The 15,571-nt window shown below is 35.3% G+C and overlaps 1 protein-coding gene across 1 annotated transcript; it reads left to right on the top strand.

Moving 5' to 3' along the window:
- Nucleotides 1–4,398: 4,398 nt before the first annotated feature.
- Nucleotides 4,399–15,016, top strand: tent2 (terminal nucleotidyltransferase 2). Its single transcript, XM_073839735.1, has 16 exons — nt 4,399–4,481; nt 4,944–5,094; nt 5,173–5,286; nt 6,167–6,280; nt 7,379–7,637; nt 7,785–7,899; nt 9,116–9,207; nt 9,317–9,380; nt 9,479–9,545; nt 10,910–10,986; nt 11,062–11,190; nt 11,353–11,396; nt 11,469–11,605; nt 12,492–12,580; nt 12,705–12,784; nt 14,364–15,016. The coding sequence occupies exons 2-16, from the start codon at nt 4,973–4,975 to the stop codon at nt 14,436–14,438; spliced, it is 1,578 nt and encodes a 525-aa protein (XP_073695836.1). The 5' UTR covers nt 4,399–4,481; nt 4,944–4,972; the 3' UTR covers nt 14,439–15,016.
- Nucleotides 15,017–15,571: the final 555 nt, after the last annotated feature.

The following is a 15,571-nucleotide window of genomic DNA, read 5'->3' as shown; positions in this document are numbered from 1 at the left end:
TGTGGCCAGGCGGCTCACCTCGCTTCTGTAGTTTGTCTCATCCCTGTTGTTAATGAGACCCACCACAGTCGGGTCATCGCAAACTTAATGAAGAGGTTGGAGCTGTGTGACGGAGTGCAGTCGTGGGTCAGCAGAGTGAAGAGGAGGGGGCTCAGCACACATCCCTGAGGGGCCCCCGTGTTCAGAGTGATAGTGCTGGATGTGTTACTGCCGACCCGTACTGCTTGTGGTCTTCCTGTGAGGAAATCCAACAGCCAGTTACACAGTGAGGTGTTGAGCCCCATCTGGACCAGTTTTGTGTGAGCTGTTGGGGGATTATAGTGTTAAATGCTGAACTGAAGTCTATGAACAGCATTCGGACATATGAGTCTTTTTTGTCCAGATGTGTGAGTGCAGAGTGGAGTGCAGTGGAGATGTTGTCATCGGTCGAGCGGTTGGGGCGATACGCAAACTGGAAGAGGTCCAGAGAGAGGGGAAGGACAGACTTAATGTGCTGCATGACTAGCCGTTCAAAGCACTTCATGAGGATGAGGGTAAGTGCAACTGGACGGTAGTCATTAAAGCATGAGGGATATGACTTTTTTTGGCACCGGAATGATCGTGGTAGCTTTAAAACATGTGGGGACAACAGCCTGGGAGAGTGAGATGTTGAAGATGTCTGTGAAGACATCAGTGAGTTCCACTGCACAGTCTCTCAGTACACGACCAGGAATGTTGTCAGGAGTGTTGTTGCAGGAATGTTGTTGAAGTGTAATTCCATTATTTAGTTTGGCTCATGTCCCATTAGATTACATGGAGAGGGCGGGGTTTATGACCTATACTGCAGCAGGCCACGGGGGGGCGATCGAAACGTTTTGGCTTCACTTTTCGAGACTCGTGTTCGGGACACACTTGTGTCAAACAATTAATCGCGATTAATCGCATCCAAAATACATTTTTTTGTTTACATAATATATGTGTGTGTACTGTGTACATTTATTATGTATAAATAAATACACACACATGCATGTATATATTTAAGAAAAATGTGTGTATATATCAGTGCTGATAGCCTAGCAGGTAGCACATTGACATATAGTGCAATTGCACTTATGGCGACCTGGGTTTTGAGTCCTGACTTGTGGTCCTTTGCCAGTCCTGTTCTGAACTCTCCACCCCACACTTTCCTGTAATTTGCTGCTGTCCTGTCAGTTAAAAAGCAGGGGAAAGGCCAAAGAAAAATTTTTTATATATTACAAATATTTATGTAGGGTACGACAGGGCTAAAGGCGCCTTTGAAATTATTTTCCCGTAACCAATGGATGACAGAAAAACATGCTGTAGCTCTTTCCAAAACATATGCTTTTCAAGATACACGTGCATCTTTGTCTGATCCTTGATGTGATGGCGGGCAGCAGCGCAAAGTCAATTCTGTGCTTACTTAATCTAATATTTGATATTTTTATTTTTAGAAATGTTGTAGATTTAAGTAGCAAATGCCCAAAATTCTTGAATATATCTTGAGACAAAGGTCTTTTTAATGATATACAGTTTTGCTTAATATAATTAAAGCAACCTTTTTGGTATTTGGGGTAAAAAGCACCCCTGCTGTTGGGGCTAAAAGGCACAATGATTAACATGATAATTAATAGAAGGCTGACTTTCTATCTGTTGACATGACATTGTTAAATTTAGATGGTAAATATAATATATTATGTTGGGTGTACATCTTAGAGATAATCACCATGTTTAAAAGGAAACCATCATATTTAAAAACATGTTATTAATCATATAATATAATAATAATAATAAAATATCATTTTTGTTATACTGTAAATCTATATTAAGTCATTATGGGAGCTCATTCAATGCTTTCAGAATCTTTACATTTTAAAATGATTTTGTATCTGTATTTTAAAGTATATGTTTTATTTTAACATATTTTAATGACAGTATTTATTGAACAAAAATTAATTCTTTTATTTGTCAAAATAAGCAGAAAATAGTACAAACTTAGCTAAAGTAATTGTTTTGAACAAGTACTAACTCAGACATTATAAAAAAAAAAACATTATTTTAGCTAAAGTATTTGTATCAATACTGTGTGACTTTTACTCCATGCTGGTGAGCCTTTTACCCTGTGTGTGGGGTAAAAGGCTACCCTTGCCACCTCATACAAGAGTTTTTAAACAAAATAAACGACTTGTATGATTTATTTTCACACAAAATCTGCTGCTCCATAAATGTTCAACACAAACGTATATTTATTTCTGCAAACACTTTGGGCACAGTGAAAATCAATTTTTTTTACTTAGCCTTTAGTCCTGTTGTACCCTATCCACTTTATTCCTATGCCCCATGATGCTTTGCGCAAATTATGGGTGTAACTTCCGTTAAGTTACGAATAACCCAAAAAGTGCAATTCTATCCACAGCAATAACAGATGGGTGAAATATCACTTTAGTAATATATATCTGTATTATGTAACATACGTTGTCCTTAATAAAAAAGTTAATTAACTTACTCATCGCCAGATGCCCTTCCTGACGCAACCCAGCCATGAGGGTGCACTAACTCGTGCAACCCCAGTGCTGGGACACACTCACTTACTCATTCACTACGGCCAATTTAGACTGTCCAATTCACCTATACTGCATGTCTTTGGATTGTGGGGGAAACCGGAGCACCCAGAGGAAACCCACGCAGACACGGGAGAACATGCAAACTCCACACAGAAAGGCATCCTGGCTCAGCCGGGACTTGAACCAGGGACCTTCTTGCTGTGAGGCAAAAGTATTTTTACTTTAAAAAGTATCTGTACTTTATCAGAGTGTTTTTCTTTGGAAAACTTTTACTTCACTACATATAATCGTACTTTTTACTGCACTACATTTCATTAAAAATATATATTTTTTAACTTTTAATAGGCCTACTTAAAATATTTAGCACTTTTTTGTACTCTTTGAATTACTTTTACTTGAGTAAAAGTAGGAAAGTACTAGATTTCTAATGTAATTATGTATTAAATGGTATTTAATATGAAACATAGTGTAGTAAAAAGCACAATAGTATGCTTTTAAAAGTTTTGAAATCAAGTTCATTACAGTTCAAGTACAACAGTTCATTAACAAGAGGTTATATAAGTGTTTCACTTCAAAAAACTGACTGTAACTGTAAAGTTTCTCTCAGCCAATGACAATTGTTCCAAAGAAGCAAAAGCATCAAGCTTTGTGTCATTAAAGAAACACACAGACTGAAAGTTGGTCTGGAATAGGTATACAGTAGTCAACATTTGAAGTGGATCAAAACCTTTCGTCAAAGTTATTCAAAACACCCAAAACATTCTTGTCTTAGGACAACTTTGATGAACTTTTTTGATCCGCTTGACTACTACAGATATAAGTGGAGCAGAGCAAGAAAGATTTTCCATACCTTATGTACTCACTTCCTTTTTTTCCTTCACTATTCCTTTCTTAAGTAAGCCTATGGGTGAGGCTTCTGGTCCATTAGCCACTATAGGGGGAAAAAAACAAGTAAATGGTAAATCTGTTTGTACGACACACCAGTGTGTTCACTGTTCATAATTAAGATAATAAATTCAGATATTATGGTAAGACCATAGACTGTGGTAAGACACACCCATTTGCAATATCATGCAGCAAAATAGCTGTATAGACATTTTTCCTGAACACGGAAGTCACGCTTTGCATTTCCGGTCTCCAGTGTTTCTAGTTAAGAATCTAATGTTAAACCTATTAAAATGTTTTTTTTTTTTTTTTTTTAAAGCACATGGCTCCATAGCGCCATCACTTGGCAATATCACAATAACCGTCATTTGTCAGTGTCTCACTTCTCCAAGTTTAATGAGTGTGTGTAGATGACACGAAGCTGCCAAGGTTAGCTACAGTAAAAACAGATTGGGGCTTGAATAGGTTCCTATGGAGACCGGAACAGAAGAGCATCCAATCTGACGTTAGAATTAGTAATGGCGGCGCTCATGGTTTACTCAAGACTGAATATGGGCAAATTCCAAATGGAAGTGCGCATCCCTACGCCCTACTCCCTTAAAAGAACTCACTTCAAAGGGATCTGCCCTTCGGAGGGAGTAGGGCGTAGGGATGCGCACTTCCATTTGGAATTTGCCCATGGCCGTTTGTAATTTATGCTGTTGAACAGGAAGGCCAAGTATCCTCAAGTATGTTACCACAGGCCCTTTCATAAACTGAAAAATAACAAAAATCCAAAGGAATTCTCAAAGGAAAAAGAACAGCCTTCCGTGTTCGCCTACAAAGTGACTCGAGCCATTTTGAATATAAACGATTTAATGAATTATATATTTCAAAGCGGGTCATTTTTGTACCACCTCATGTTCTGTATTACGGGACTTTTATTTTGAAATCAAAGGCGAGCCTACGCAGTAACCCGGAAACAGAGGAAATGGTGTTTCGATATTTCTACAAACGTTTCTGTTCTCTCCTTTAGCAAACCTGCCAGCCCCACTGGTGAGTTTTTCTTAGTTGTTACATAGATTAGTCTAAAGCAATTATTACAGATTTTCTTTACATCTGGTTGTAAACAATTTTGTACTGTAAACTAGTAGTTTAGTAAACTGCTGTGATGTTCGAGTGCTCGTTGGCTAATCAAGTGCATGTTTTGCTGTATTTTACGTCTTAAAGCAGATACTATTTTTAATATCAGAATGTCTCAATGTAAATTTTTATCAAAAAACGATTTTTTTAATCATGAAGCTAATTTCCCGGTAAAATTTGTTTGAAGATCCAGAGGTTTTATCATTTTGCAATGAGTTATTATTATATATTGTTTTTATTCTGCCTGTTAAAATGTTAATGTTGAAAGTGAAAGTGGTAATAAAAAGCACAGACATGATTAAAATAAAATATTTAAAAGTAATCTGTTTTCACACTGTTGTCCCCAAGCTGACTTTTCTGTTTGTAAATCTGCAGGCGGTAGATGTTTGCTCTGGTTGAGGAGGATGTTCCCTAGAGGTTATGTCTTTTCCCATAAAGATGGGCAATCTGAACATCTATTCCAGCACATTCTACCTCACACTGTGTCTCAACAACAAAGGATTGAAGCTCATCTGAATATAAGAAAGTGAGTGGATATTGTGCTTTTGAAATGGTGCATATGTTCTGTGAATTAATTTGATTAATTCAGTGTCTGCCTCTATAGCTTCATTGGTCTACCAATGAATGTTCCTCGTTTGATTCAAAGCTATCAGTGGAATCCAGCGGAACGACCTGATGTTTCTCTCAGTCCAAATGGAGTAAAAGGAAGCAACAGAAAGTGAGCAGCACTCTGGCATCTTGAACACGTGACCACAAACCACTGGAATTCTTGTTGCTAATCTGCATTTTAATCAATGGGACGTGTTTAGTTCTCATCAAATAATCCAGAAGAACTGTATCACAGTCTCCAAAAAATAAGCAGCAGAACTGTTTCAGCATTTAAATAATAAGAAATGTTAATTAAGAAGTAAATGAGCAAATTATGATGATTTCTGATGCTAATGGTTGCTGATAATTCGCTTTTGTCATCACAGGAATTAATGACATTAAATTATATTAAAATGTTAAATTGTAATAAAATTTAACAGTATTAGTAGTAGTATTAGTATTTTTGATATAATAATAATAATAATAATGTGTAATTTTTGATAACTTGGTAACAGGGTAAGAAATTAACTTTTCCATTAAGGGGCAATATTTGCCCCCTTGGAATTGATTTTCTTTTATTTTACATTTGTTAGGGCAATTTTTATAATTGCATTATTATTATAAGCACCATGCTATGTTGTCTTTAATGTCAAATACTTTAAACTGTTGCCAATAACAATAGACTGTTTAAAATTGTATCTAATTTATACATGTAAAAACAAGAGCTCATAGGGCTGCAATATTATGACAGAATCAAATATTGTAGATTATTGCTCTTTATACTGTAATAATATGGATATAGAAAACAATGGTTTCATTTTGGGCACGTCACTTTCTGGCTTCGGAGACAAACATGTCGGATCATGATATTAGTCTAGTCTAGCACAAGTTATGCAAAAACTCTTGTTATAATCAGTGAAGCTACAAAATTCATTAACAAAGTAAATGGATATTGTGCTTTTAAAAGGTTCTGTGAATTCATTTGAATAATTCAGTGTCCATCTCCATAGCTTCATTGGTTCACCGATGAATGTTCCTCGTTTGATTCCGACATGTCAGTGGAAACCATTGGAACAACCTGATGTTTCTTTGAGTCCAAATGAAGTAAAAGGAAGCAACAGAAAGTAAGCAGCACTCTGGCATCTTGAACACGTGACCAGTGAAATTATTGAACAAAAATTTACAGATAATTTACTCACCCCCTTGTCATCCAAGATATCCATGTATTTCTTTCTTCAGTAGATAAGAAATTATGTTTCTTAAGGGGAAAAAAATCAGAAATTATCTCCATATAGTGGACTTGAATGGTGCCCTTAAGTTCGAACTTCCAAAATAGAGTTTGAATGCAGCTTCAAATAGCTTTAAATGATCCCAGCTGAAGAAGAAAGGTCTTATCAAGCAAAACGATCTGTCATTTTCAAAATCAAATTGACAATTTATATACTTTTTAACCTCAAACACTCGTCTTGTCAAAGTCTGCCTGAACTCAATATACTTATGGTATGTTGAAAAACTTATCTAGTTTTGCTAGATAAGACCCTTCTTACGTGGCTGGGATCGTTTAGAGCCATTTGTGACCCTGGACCACAAAACCAGTCATAAGGTTAAATTTTTACAAAACTGAGATATATACATCATATGAAAGCTCAATAAATAAGCTTTCTATTGATGTATAGTTTGTTAGGATAGGATAATATTTGGCCGAGATACATCTATTTGAAAATCTGGAATCTGAGGGTGCAAAAAAATCTAAATACTGAGAAAATCACCTTTAAAGTTGTCCAAATTAAGTTCTTAACAATGCATATTACTAATCAAAAATTACATTTTGATAGGTTTACAGTAGGAATTTTACAAAAAATCTTAATGTAACATGATCTTTACTTAATTTCCTAATGATTTTTGACATAAAAGAAAAATCAATAATTTTGACACATACAATGTATTTTTGGCTATTGCTACAAATATACCCCTGCGACTTAAGACTGGAAATTCAAGCTTGGGGGCACCACTGAAGTCCACTATATGGACAGAAATCCTGAAATGTTTCTTGAAGAAAACATACTTACTTATCGACTGAAGAAAGAAAGGCATGAATATCTTGGATTACAAGGGGGTAAGTAAATTATCTGTAAATTTTTGTTCTGGAAGTGAAATTCTCGTTTAATCAATGGGACGTGTTTAGTTGTCTGCCTCAAACAGTATGTCTTTTACTGTGCCAGGAGAAGGAGAGACATTCACAGTCAAAATGACCTGAAGAGACAGCGCTACGGTTCTCCAGGTCCTCTTAACCAACCTTCTGGAAATGCAAATTTTACCTACAACCCGGCGACTGCACCTGTGACTAGCAGAGAAGCGTCTAGTTCTTATTCCAGCGTCCCCACATGCTCATCTGCCAACTCTAAACTCGGAGGGTGTGTGCCATCTTTGAGAGAGGGATCCAATCAGAGCACCTTTCCCCCATCATCCGTCAATGATAAGGTGAACACACAAATACAAGTACAAATCAGGAATGTTGGCTGACTTAGTCGCATGACTTCATTTAAAGTACAGTAGTTAATGGCAAAGTTTAGAGAAGTGAGTGTATGTTTTTCAGTATTATAGATTATATTGTTCTTCTGCCCACAGCTAAGTCAGCAGATTCTCGACCTGTTTCATGCTTGTGAGCAACAGAATGATGATCTGGAGAAGAAGGAACAATGCCGAGCGGCACTGCAGAGGGACATCCAGACAATCTTCCCATGTACATTACATTATTATTTAGAGATATTTACAATGAGTTTTTTTCACTAGAGCATGCTGTAAAAAAAAGATAATTTGTTACCCTGCTGCCTTAATATTTTTAGTTTAGTCAACTAAAATATTCCAGTTGTCACTTAAATTAAAGGGTTACTCCACCCCAAAATGAAAATTTTGTTATTAATCACTTACCGCCATGACGTTCCAAACCCGTAAAAGCTTCATTCGTCTTCGGGAACACAATTTAAGATATTTTGGATGAAAACTGGGAGCTTTGTAACTGTCCTATATACTGCCAAGTAAAACACTGGCAAGGCCCAGAGAGGTATTAAAGACGTTGTCAAAATAGTACTTTCCTGGGCTTTGACAGTGTTATTTACCTGGCAGTCAATGGGTTACAAACCTCCCGGTTTTCATCCAAAATATCTTAAATTGTGTTCCGAAGACGAACAAAGCTTTTACGGGTTGGAACGACATGGGGGTAAGTGATTAATAAAAAAGTAACCCTGTGGAGTAACCCTTTAACATTAAGTAAAATTTCAAGTTGACTAAACAAAACATTTTAAGGCAGTGGGGTAACAAATTATATTAAATTGAAACAACTTTTTGAGAAATTTAGCATTTCATCACTTGCTCACCAATTGATCCTCTGCAGTGAAAGGGTGCCGTCAAAATGAGAGTCCAAACAGCTGTTTAAAAACATCACAATAATTCACAAGTAAACCACACCACTCCAGTCCATCAGTTAGCATCCCATGAACTTCTTTAAGGCATTTTATCTTTAAACTTTTGCTTCTGGTCAAAATATGAGTCCATAACGCTTCCTCCAGTAAAAAAAAGTCCATCCCTGTTGTCCTCTCACATTAAAATCCACCGACATATGTTTAGAATTGTTTGGAAGGTTATAAACGGTTCTTGATCGGTGCGTATTTCTCTCCTGATTCAGACAAGATTATCATTTTTATTTTTTTTTTACTTGAGAAAGCAATATTATGGATGGAGGACTCAAATTTTAGCCAGAAGCAACGGTTTGAAGTTAAAAATGCTGTTCATTCTCACGGCACCCATTCAGTGCAGATGATCCATTGGTGAGCAAGTGCTGTAATGCTAAATTTCTCTAAACCTGTTCTGATGAAGAAACTCATCTACATCTTGAATAGAGCAACTGTACATTTTTTGGTGAGCTACTTTACTTTACATTTTCTCTCTTTTTGGTCAAGGTGCACAAGTCTTCTTGGCCGGGTCATCTCTAAATGGCTTTGGTAGTCGCAGCAGTGATGCTGATCTTTGTCTTGTCATTGAAGAGGGATTGGTAAGTTAGAGAAAAGATGCTTTGTGTTTACATTCTGTCCCAAAAGTTTTTGTACTAATTGTTCAGGCTTTGCTGTCTTACATATAACTCTGTACATACTCCTCTGTAGGGAAACCACACAGCAAATGCTGTCTATGTTCTTAGTCGAGTGCAGAAATTGCTTTACACACTGTGTAAGTTATCTGCTATGCATACATTATTAAACATAAAGAAGTTTCCCAGTATACTTTACTTTGTTTTATCCACTAATAGCATTACTGCTGTTTTACAGCTTACATTGAGAGGCCTCAGCTCATCAGAGCCAAAGTGCCCATTCTGAAATTCAGGGACAGAGTCAGGTAGGTCCTTTCAGTTTTTGTGATGTATTTGCTGTCAGAAATAGGTGTTGCCTACACTATCATTCAATTCTTTTTTTCTTTTCTTTTCTTTTCTTATAAATTATACTTTTATTTAAAAGGATGCATTCAATTTGTCAAAAGTGACTAGAAAGCCATTTATTTATTTACAAAAAGAACAACATTTATTTGAAATGGAAATCTTTTACAAAACCTTGTAAAAGATTTCCATTTCAAATAAATGTTGTTCTTTTGAACATTCTATTTATCAGATAATCCAGAAAAACTATCACAGTCTCCAGAAAAATAAGCATGTAAGAATAAGAACATGTTTATTAAAGTGCAAATCAGCATATTAGAATGAAAATTCAGTTTTGCCATCACAGGAATAAATTACATTAAATATAAAAATGTTACATTGTAATAAAATGTAGCAGTATTAGCATTTTTGTGTTTAATAAAATAATAAAGAATATGTAATTTAACTTTGTAACGCTTGGTAATAAAGCTCAATATTTTCCACCTGGAATTGATTTCCAGGAGCATTTTTTTATTTTTTTTATTTTTTATTTTTATTTTTTTACATTTGTGAGGGCAATTTTTATAATTACCCTATTATTGTAATCATAATGCTATGCTGCCTTTAATATCAAATACTTAAATTTACCCAATATTTTAAACAGTTGTCAATGGCAATAGATTGTTTAAAATTGTATCTAAATCATACATGTAAAAACAGGAGCTCATAGGGCTGCAATATTATGGCAAAAACCATTATTGTAGAATATTAGAATAGAATAGACTGCTTTATTGTCATTGTATACAGAATACAACGAAATTGCAGAGCTTCCACGTAACAAAAAAGGAAAAACTAAAAATAAATCAAAAGGTAATATTATATATAAACTTAAGAAAGTTTAGGCAAAAACTGAATCACTGAAGCTCTGAAATTAATCTTTTATTTACATCATGTCTGTTAATAAATTTAGTGCTGACTAATCTAAGCACATCTGATTGGCCAATGCATTCCTAAGATCAACATAAACACGTTTAATTTGTTATAAGGCTCAACGCTGCATTTACTTTAAAATGACATTTTAGTTCAAGTCCTCGCTATTTTCCGACCCTGCTTGGTAAGCATAATAGACTCACTTCTAAGCTATTAAAAAAATCTTACCAACCCTGAATTTTTGAACTGTAGTGAGGAATATTTATCCAGCGCTGGCAGTTTGAATGTAGCAGGCAAACAGGTTTGATTGTTTATTGGTAAGTCATTAACATTTACAGTGTCATTTAAAAACAAAAGATCAATACATCAGCTAACCACAGTTTTTTTTTTTTTTTTTTGGAATTCTTTTACATGCCAGTGGTGTGGAGTTTGACTTGAACTTCAACAACACTGTCGGTATAAGAAACACCTTCTTACTGCGGACATACGCCTATGGTAAGATCAGAAATGTGTACCTAGTTTAGATCTTTATGAAAATGTTATTAATTCAGATTTTTATATCCATTTCAGTTGAAAAACGTGTTCGTCCGATCATCCTTGTAATAAAGAAGTGGGCCAGTCACCACTGCATCAATGATGCCAGCCGAGGAACACTGAGCAGCTACACTCTGGTTCTTATGGTCCTGCATTACCTCCAGAGTAAGTCATTTTTCTAACATTTTTGGTTAACGTGAAACCTAACTCACTAAACATTTCATCATTTGCAGCGTTTGGACTGAGAGTGCAATGAGTCTTAAAAAAAATGCAAGTTTTGATGCTTTCTTTTGTTCTGTTCTAAATGATTGTTTCAACCTCATGTAGCTCTTCCCGAACCTGTCATTCCATGCCTTCAGATGGATTATCCAGTAAGTAATAAATGACTCATTTAAAATAGGCTTTTTAAAGAAAATACTTTATGCTGCTACCATTACTTGCAGGAGTGCTTCAACCCTAAAATGGACATTCATCTTGTGCCACGTAGACCAAGCAATATTCCGGCTTTTGTGTCTAAAAACCAATCATCTCTAGGAGACTTGCTCTTGGGTTTCCTGAGGTACTATGCCACTGTTTTCAAGTAAGTAACAGTATTGATTTTATGGCACAAATTATTGATATTGATTAATCCTATATTTTAGGCAAAACAAGAAATCATTGTGAAACCATTTTATTCTAGGTCACTGCATTGTTTATTTTAAATAGATAGTTCAGCCAAAAATGACAATTCTGTCATTAATTACTCACCCTTATGACGTCCCAAGCCTGTAAGACCTTCGTTCATATTTGTAACCCAAATTAAGATATTTTTGATGAAATCCGAGAGGTTTCTGACCCTGCATAGACAGCAATGCAACTGACACGTTCATGGCCATTGGCCAAGGCCAAGGACATTGTTAAAATAGTCCTTACTAAATGTGACTTTAGTGGTTCAACCGTAATTTTATGATGCTACAAGAATATTTTTTGTGTGCAAAAAAAAATAAATAAATAACTGAACAGGCCAGTCAGTTCCAAAAAGAAATACAAACCCGGTGCTAATTGAAAGAAAACAAGCTGACAGCATGATTGAATCCAAGATTTTATTGATAATAAAGCATAATGAGTGGTTTACAAACAGTTTTTAAAAGGCTGGTAATTTTGGACCGGGAACAGCACAGCAAGGGTAAATAATTGTCAATCAAATATGTTTGTATCCCAGTCTACACAGCCGCTTAGATTGACTTGTAATAGATAGGGGCCAGTGTTGCAAAAACTAACCTAAATCTAAACCACCTGCAAAGCTCCTGTTTCATGTCACTTTGCTAGATTGACAACAGCAGGTGAATTTCTGGCTTTGCATGTGGCCCTGGTCCAGATGGCCCACTCCAGTCCTCATAACACTGGATATGTGCCCATGCTTCTTAGAATAAACTTTCAAAATATTGAAAAGCATGTCTTTAAGGTTTATTGTTATATTTCCACAGATGGGATAGGCACGTGATCTCTGTGCGTGAGGCAAAAACTCTCCCCAAGACCAATTGCAGAGAATGGAGAAAGTTCATTTGTGTAGAAGGTAAACCATCCCAAATTTTTTGTACACCACGTAAAGAAAGATTATGTACTGTAACAATAAAAGTTATTTGTTTTTATTAAGGTCCATCAGTCCCCAAGAATTGAATATTTATGCTTTGTTTTAGAACCATTTGATCGTACAAACACAGCCAGAGCAGTTCACGAGAAGGTTAAGTTTGATGCCATCAAAGCAGAATTTGCAGAAGTAAGCTGCCTTAAATCTGTTAAGAACTGTTTTAATTGAGTTGAATTTGTACATAATTTCGTACATCATTGTTTGCAATAATGACATATGTAGTTCAACAGAACTTTATCAAAGAGTAAAATCTTAAAAGTGATAATCTTGCAGGATATAAGAAAGTATACGCAACCCTGGACCACAAAACTAGTCCTGAGTAGCACGGGTATATTTGTCGCAATGGTCAACAATACATTGTATGGGTCAAAATTATCGATTTTTCTTTTATGCCAATAGTCATTAGGATTTTAAGTAAAGATCATGTTCTATGATCTTTTATTTGAACTTTATTCAAACTTTATTTGGACAACTTTAATTTTGATTTTTGTGCACCCCCAGATTCCAGTTTTCAAATAGTTGTATCTTGGCTAAATGTTGTCCTATTATAACAAACCATACATTGATGGAAAGATTGTTTATTCAGCTTTCAGCTTTCAATTTTAAAAAATGTACCCTTATCACTGGTTTTGTGGTTCAGGGTCACATATACAGTCAAGCCCAAAATTATTCATACTCCTAGCAAATTCTGACTTAAAGTTACTTTTATTCAACCAGCAAGTTTTTTTTTTAATTATTATTAGAAATGACACAGACGCCTCCCAGAAGATAAGAAGACGATGTACAAGAGGCATCATTGTTGAAAAAAAAATATTACTCATCTTTTATTTACATTTGAACAAAAAGTGGCATGTCCAAAATTATTCATACCTTTCTCAATAATCAATAGAAAAGCCTTTATTAGCTATTACAGCAATCAAATTCTTCCTATAATTGCTGACCAGCTTTTTGCATGTCTCCACTGGTGTTTTTGCCTACTCTTTCAGGTTAGAGGGTCTCCTTGCCATCACCCTGATCTTTAGCTCCCTCCACAGATTGTCAATTAGATCTAAGTCAGGACTCTAACTGGACCACTACAAAATGTTAATGTTTTTTTTCTGCTAACCATTTCCTCACCACTTTTACTGTGTTTTTTGGTCATTGTCATGCTGAAATGTCCACTGGTGCCCAAGACCAAGTTTGGAGTGGTATAGAACTTTTTCCCATAGACTGTCACAGTTTGCAAAGGGTATGAATAATTTTGGACATGCCACTTTCTGTTCAAATGTAAATAAGCTGAGAAATATTTTTTCCCACAATGATGCTTTTGTACATCATCTTATTATCTTTTGTGAGAAGCCTGTGTCATTTCCGGTCAAAAAAAAGAGAAAAACTTGCTGGCTGAATAAAAATAAATTTAAGTCAGAGTTTGCCAGGGGTATGAATAATTTCGGGCTTGACTGATCTCACAAAAACAGATAATTTCAGGGTTGTAATACAGGAGTAAAAAATATTTTTTTATGTAATTTCTCTGCATTTACACTCCGTTATGTAAGTTTATTCTCATACAGAGCTGCTTTTAAGAAAGCTAATGTTGTCTTGAGGAATGGAGTAATAAGGTCTGCAGACCAACTAAAATTTGTCGTTACATTTGCAAAATACAATTATGATCTTGTTGTGTTGCTTCAGTTCATGTTTGGTATTGATCTATGTTATTGTTCATTTACAGTCCTACCAGGTTCTGCAGCAGAGAAAGGATCTCAACTTCATCCTGCCTCTCAAAAATACAAGACCAAAAAGATAGCATGACCCCAGCTAAGAATAAGCATACAGGATGAATGAAACCTTGAGTCTTCAATTATACATTGTGAGAATAAATGCTTTACTCCTTTACAGAGGGCTTTTGGGTGTACTGGACCTTGTGGAATGTGTTGAGCCAAATCCATTGAGCTGACTAGGATATTATCTGGTCCCTAGTCAGGAACATCAGTGTCTATGTTTGAGTTCCACATGTAACATCAGACACTGCGCAATATATAATGACCATATGGTACACAGTCTGCATTCAGGAAGTAATTTTGCTGTTGGAAATATTTTTTCTCATAGCAATTTTGGGTTTATTAGCCAATATAACACTTTCCCGGCTCAGTGAAATTAAAGCGAAACAGCACAGAAAATCCAGTCATATTTTATGCTAACAGCTTTTTCTGTGATCTTTATTTCCCTCAAAAACCCAAAATTGTAAAAACACTTTTTTCTGGCAACTGACTACTTTCAGTGATGATATTTCTATTGGTTTCTTACATTCGGTCATGTTTTGTATAGTTTGTACAGTCTTTTAAATGTTTATTTAATTGATTAAAATGTCACTAGAAATTGTAATTTGTCTTTTGTTGTCTTTTTTAGTCTTCTAGTCTCTTTTGCTTATATGTTGTTGGTAATATGTGACCCTGGACCAACATAAAACCAGTCATAAGTAGCATGGGTATTTTTGTAGCAATAGCCAACAATACATTGTATGGGTCAAAATTATCTATTTTTCTTTTTGCCAAAAATCATTAGGATATTAAGCAAAGATCATGTTCCATGAAGATATTTTGTAAATTTTCTACCATAAATTAAAACTTTATGTGCATTGCTAAGAACTTCATTTGGACAACTTTAAAGGCAATTTTCTCAATATATTTTTTTCACCCTCAGATTCCAGATTAAATAGTTGAATAGTTAAATAGTTGTATATCAGCCAAATATTGTCCTGTCATAACAAACCATACATTTGTGAAATGCTTTGTATAAATTTCAGTTTCAAAAAATTGAATGGGTTTATGGATTTATGACTGGTTTTGTGGTCCATGGTCAGACTTGTTATGGAAAATAGAAAGAAATGACAGGAATTTTATGTGGAAGTGGTGAAACTTTCATATTCCTTTCATTTTA

This window comes from Garra rufa, chromosome 5 (genome assembly GCF_049309525.1).
Source record: "Garra rufa chromosome 5, GarRuf1.0, whole genome shotgun sequence".
Taxonomy (NCBI): Eukaryota; Metazoa; Chordata; class Actinopteri; order Cypriniformes; family Cyprinidae; genus Garra; species Garra rufa.
This window is presented reverse-complemented; position numbering and strand designations above follow the sequence as displayed.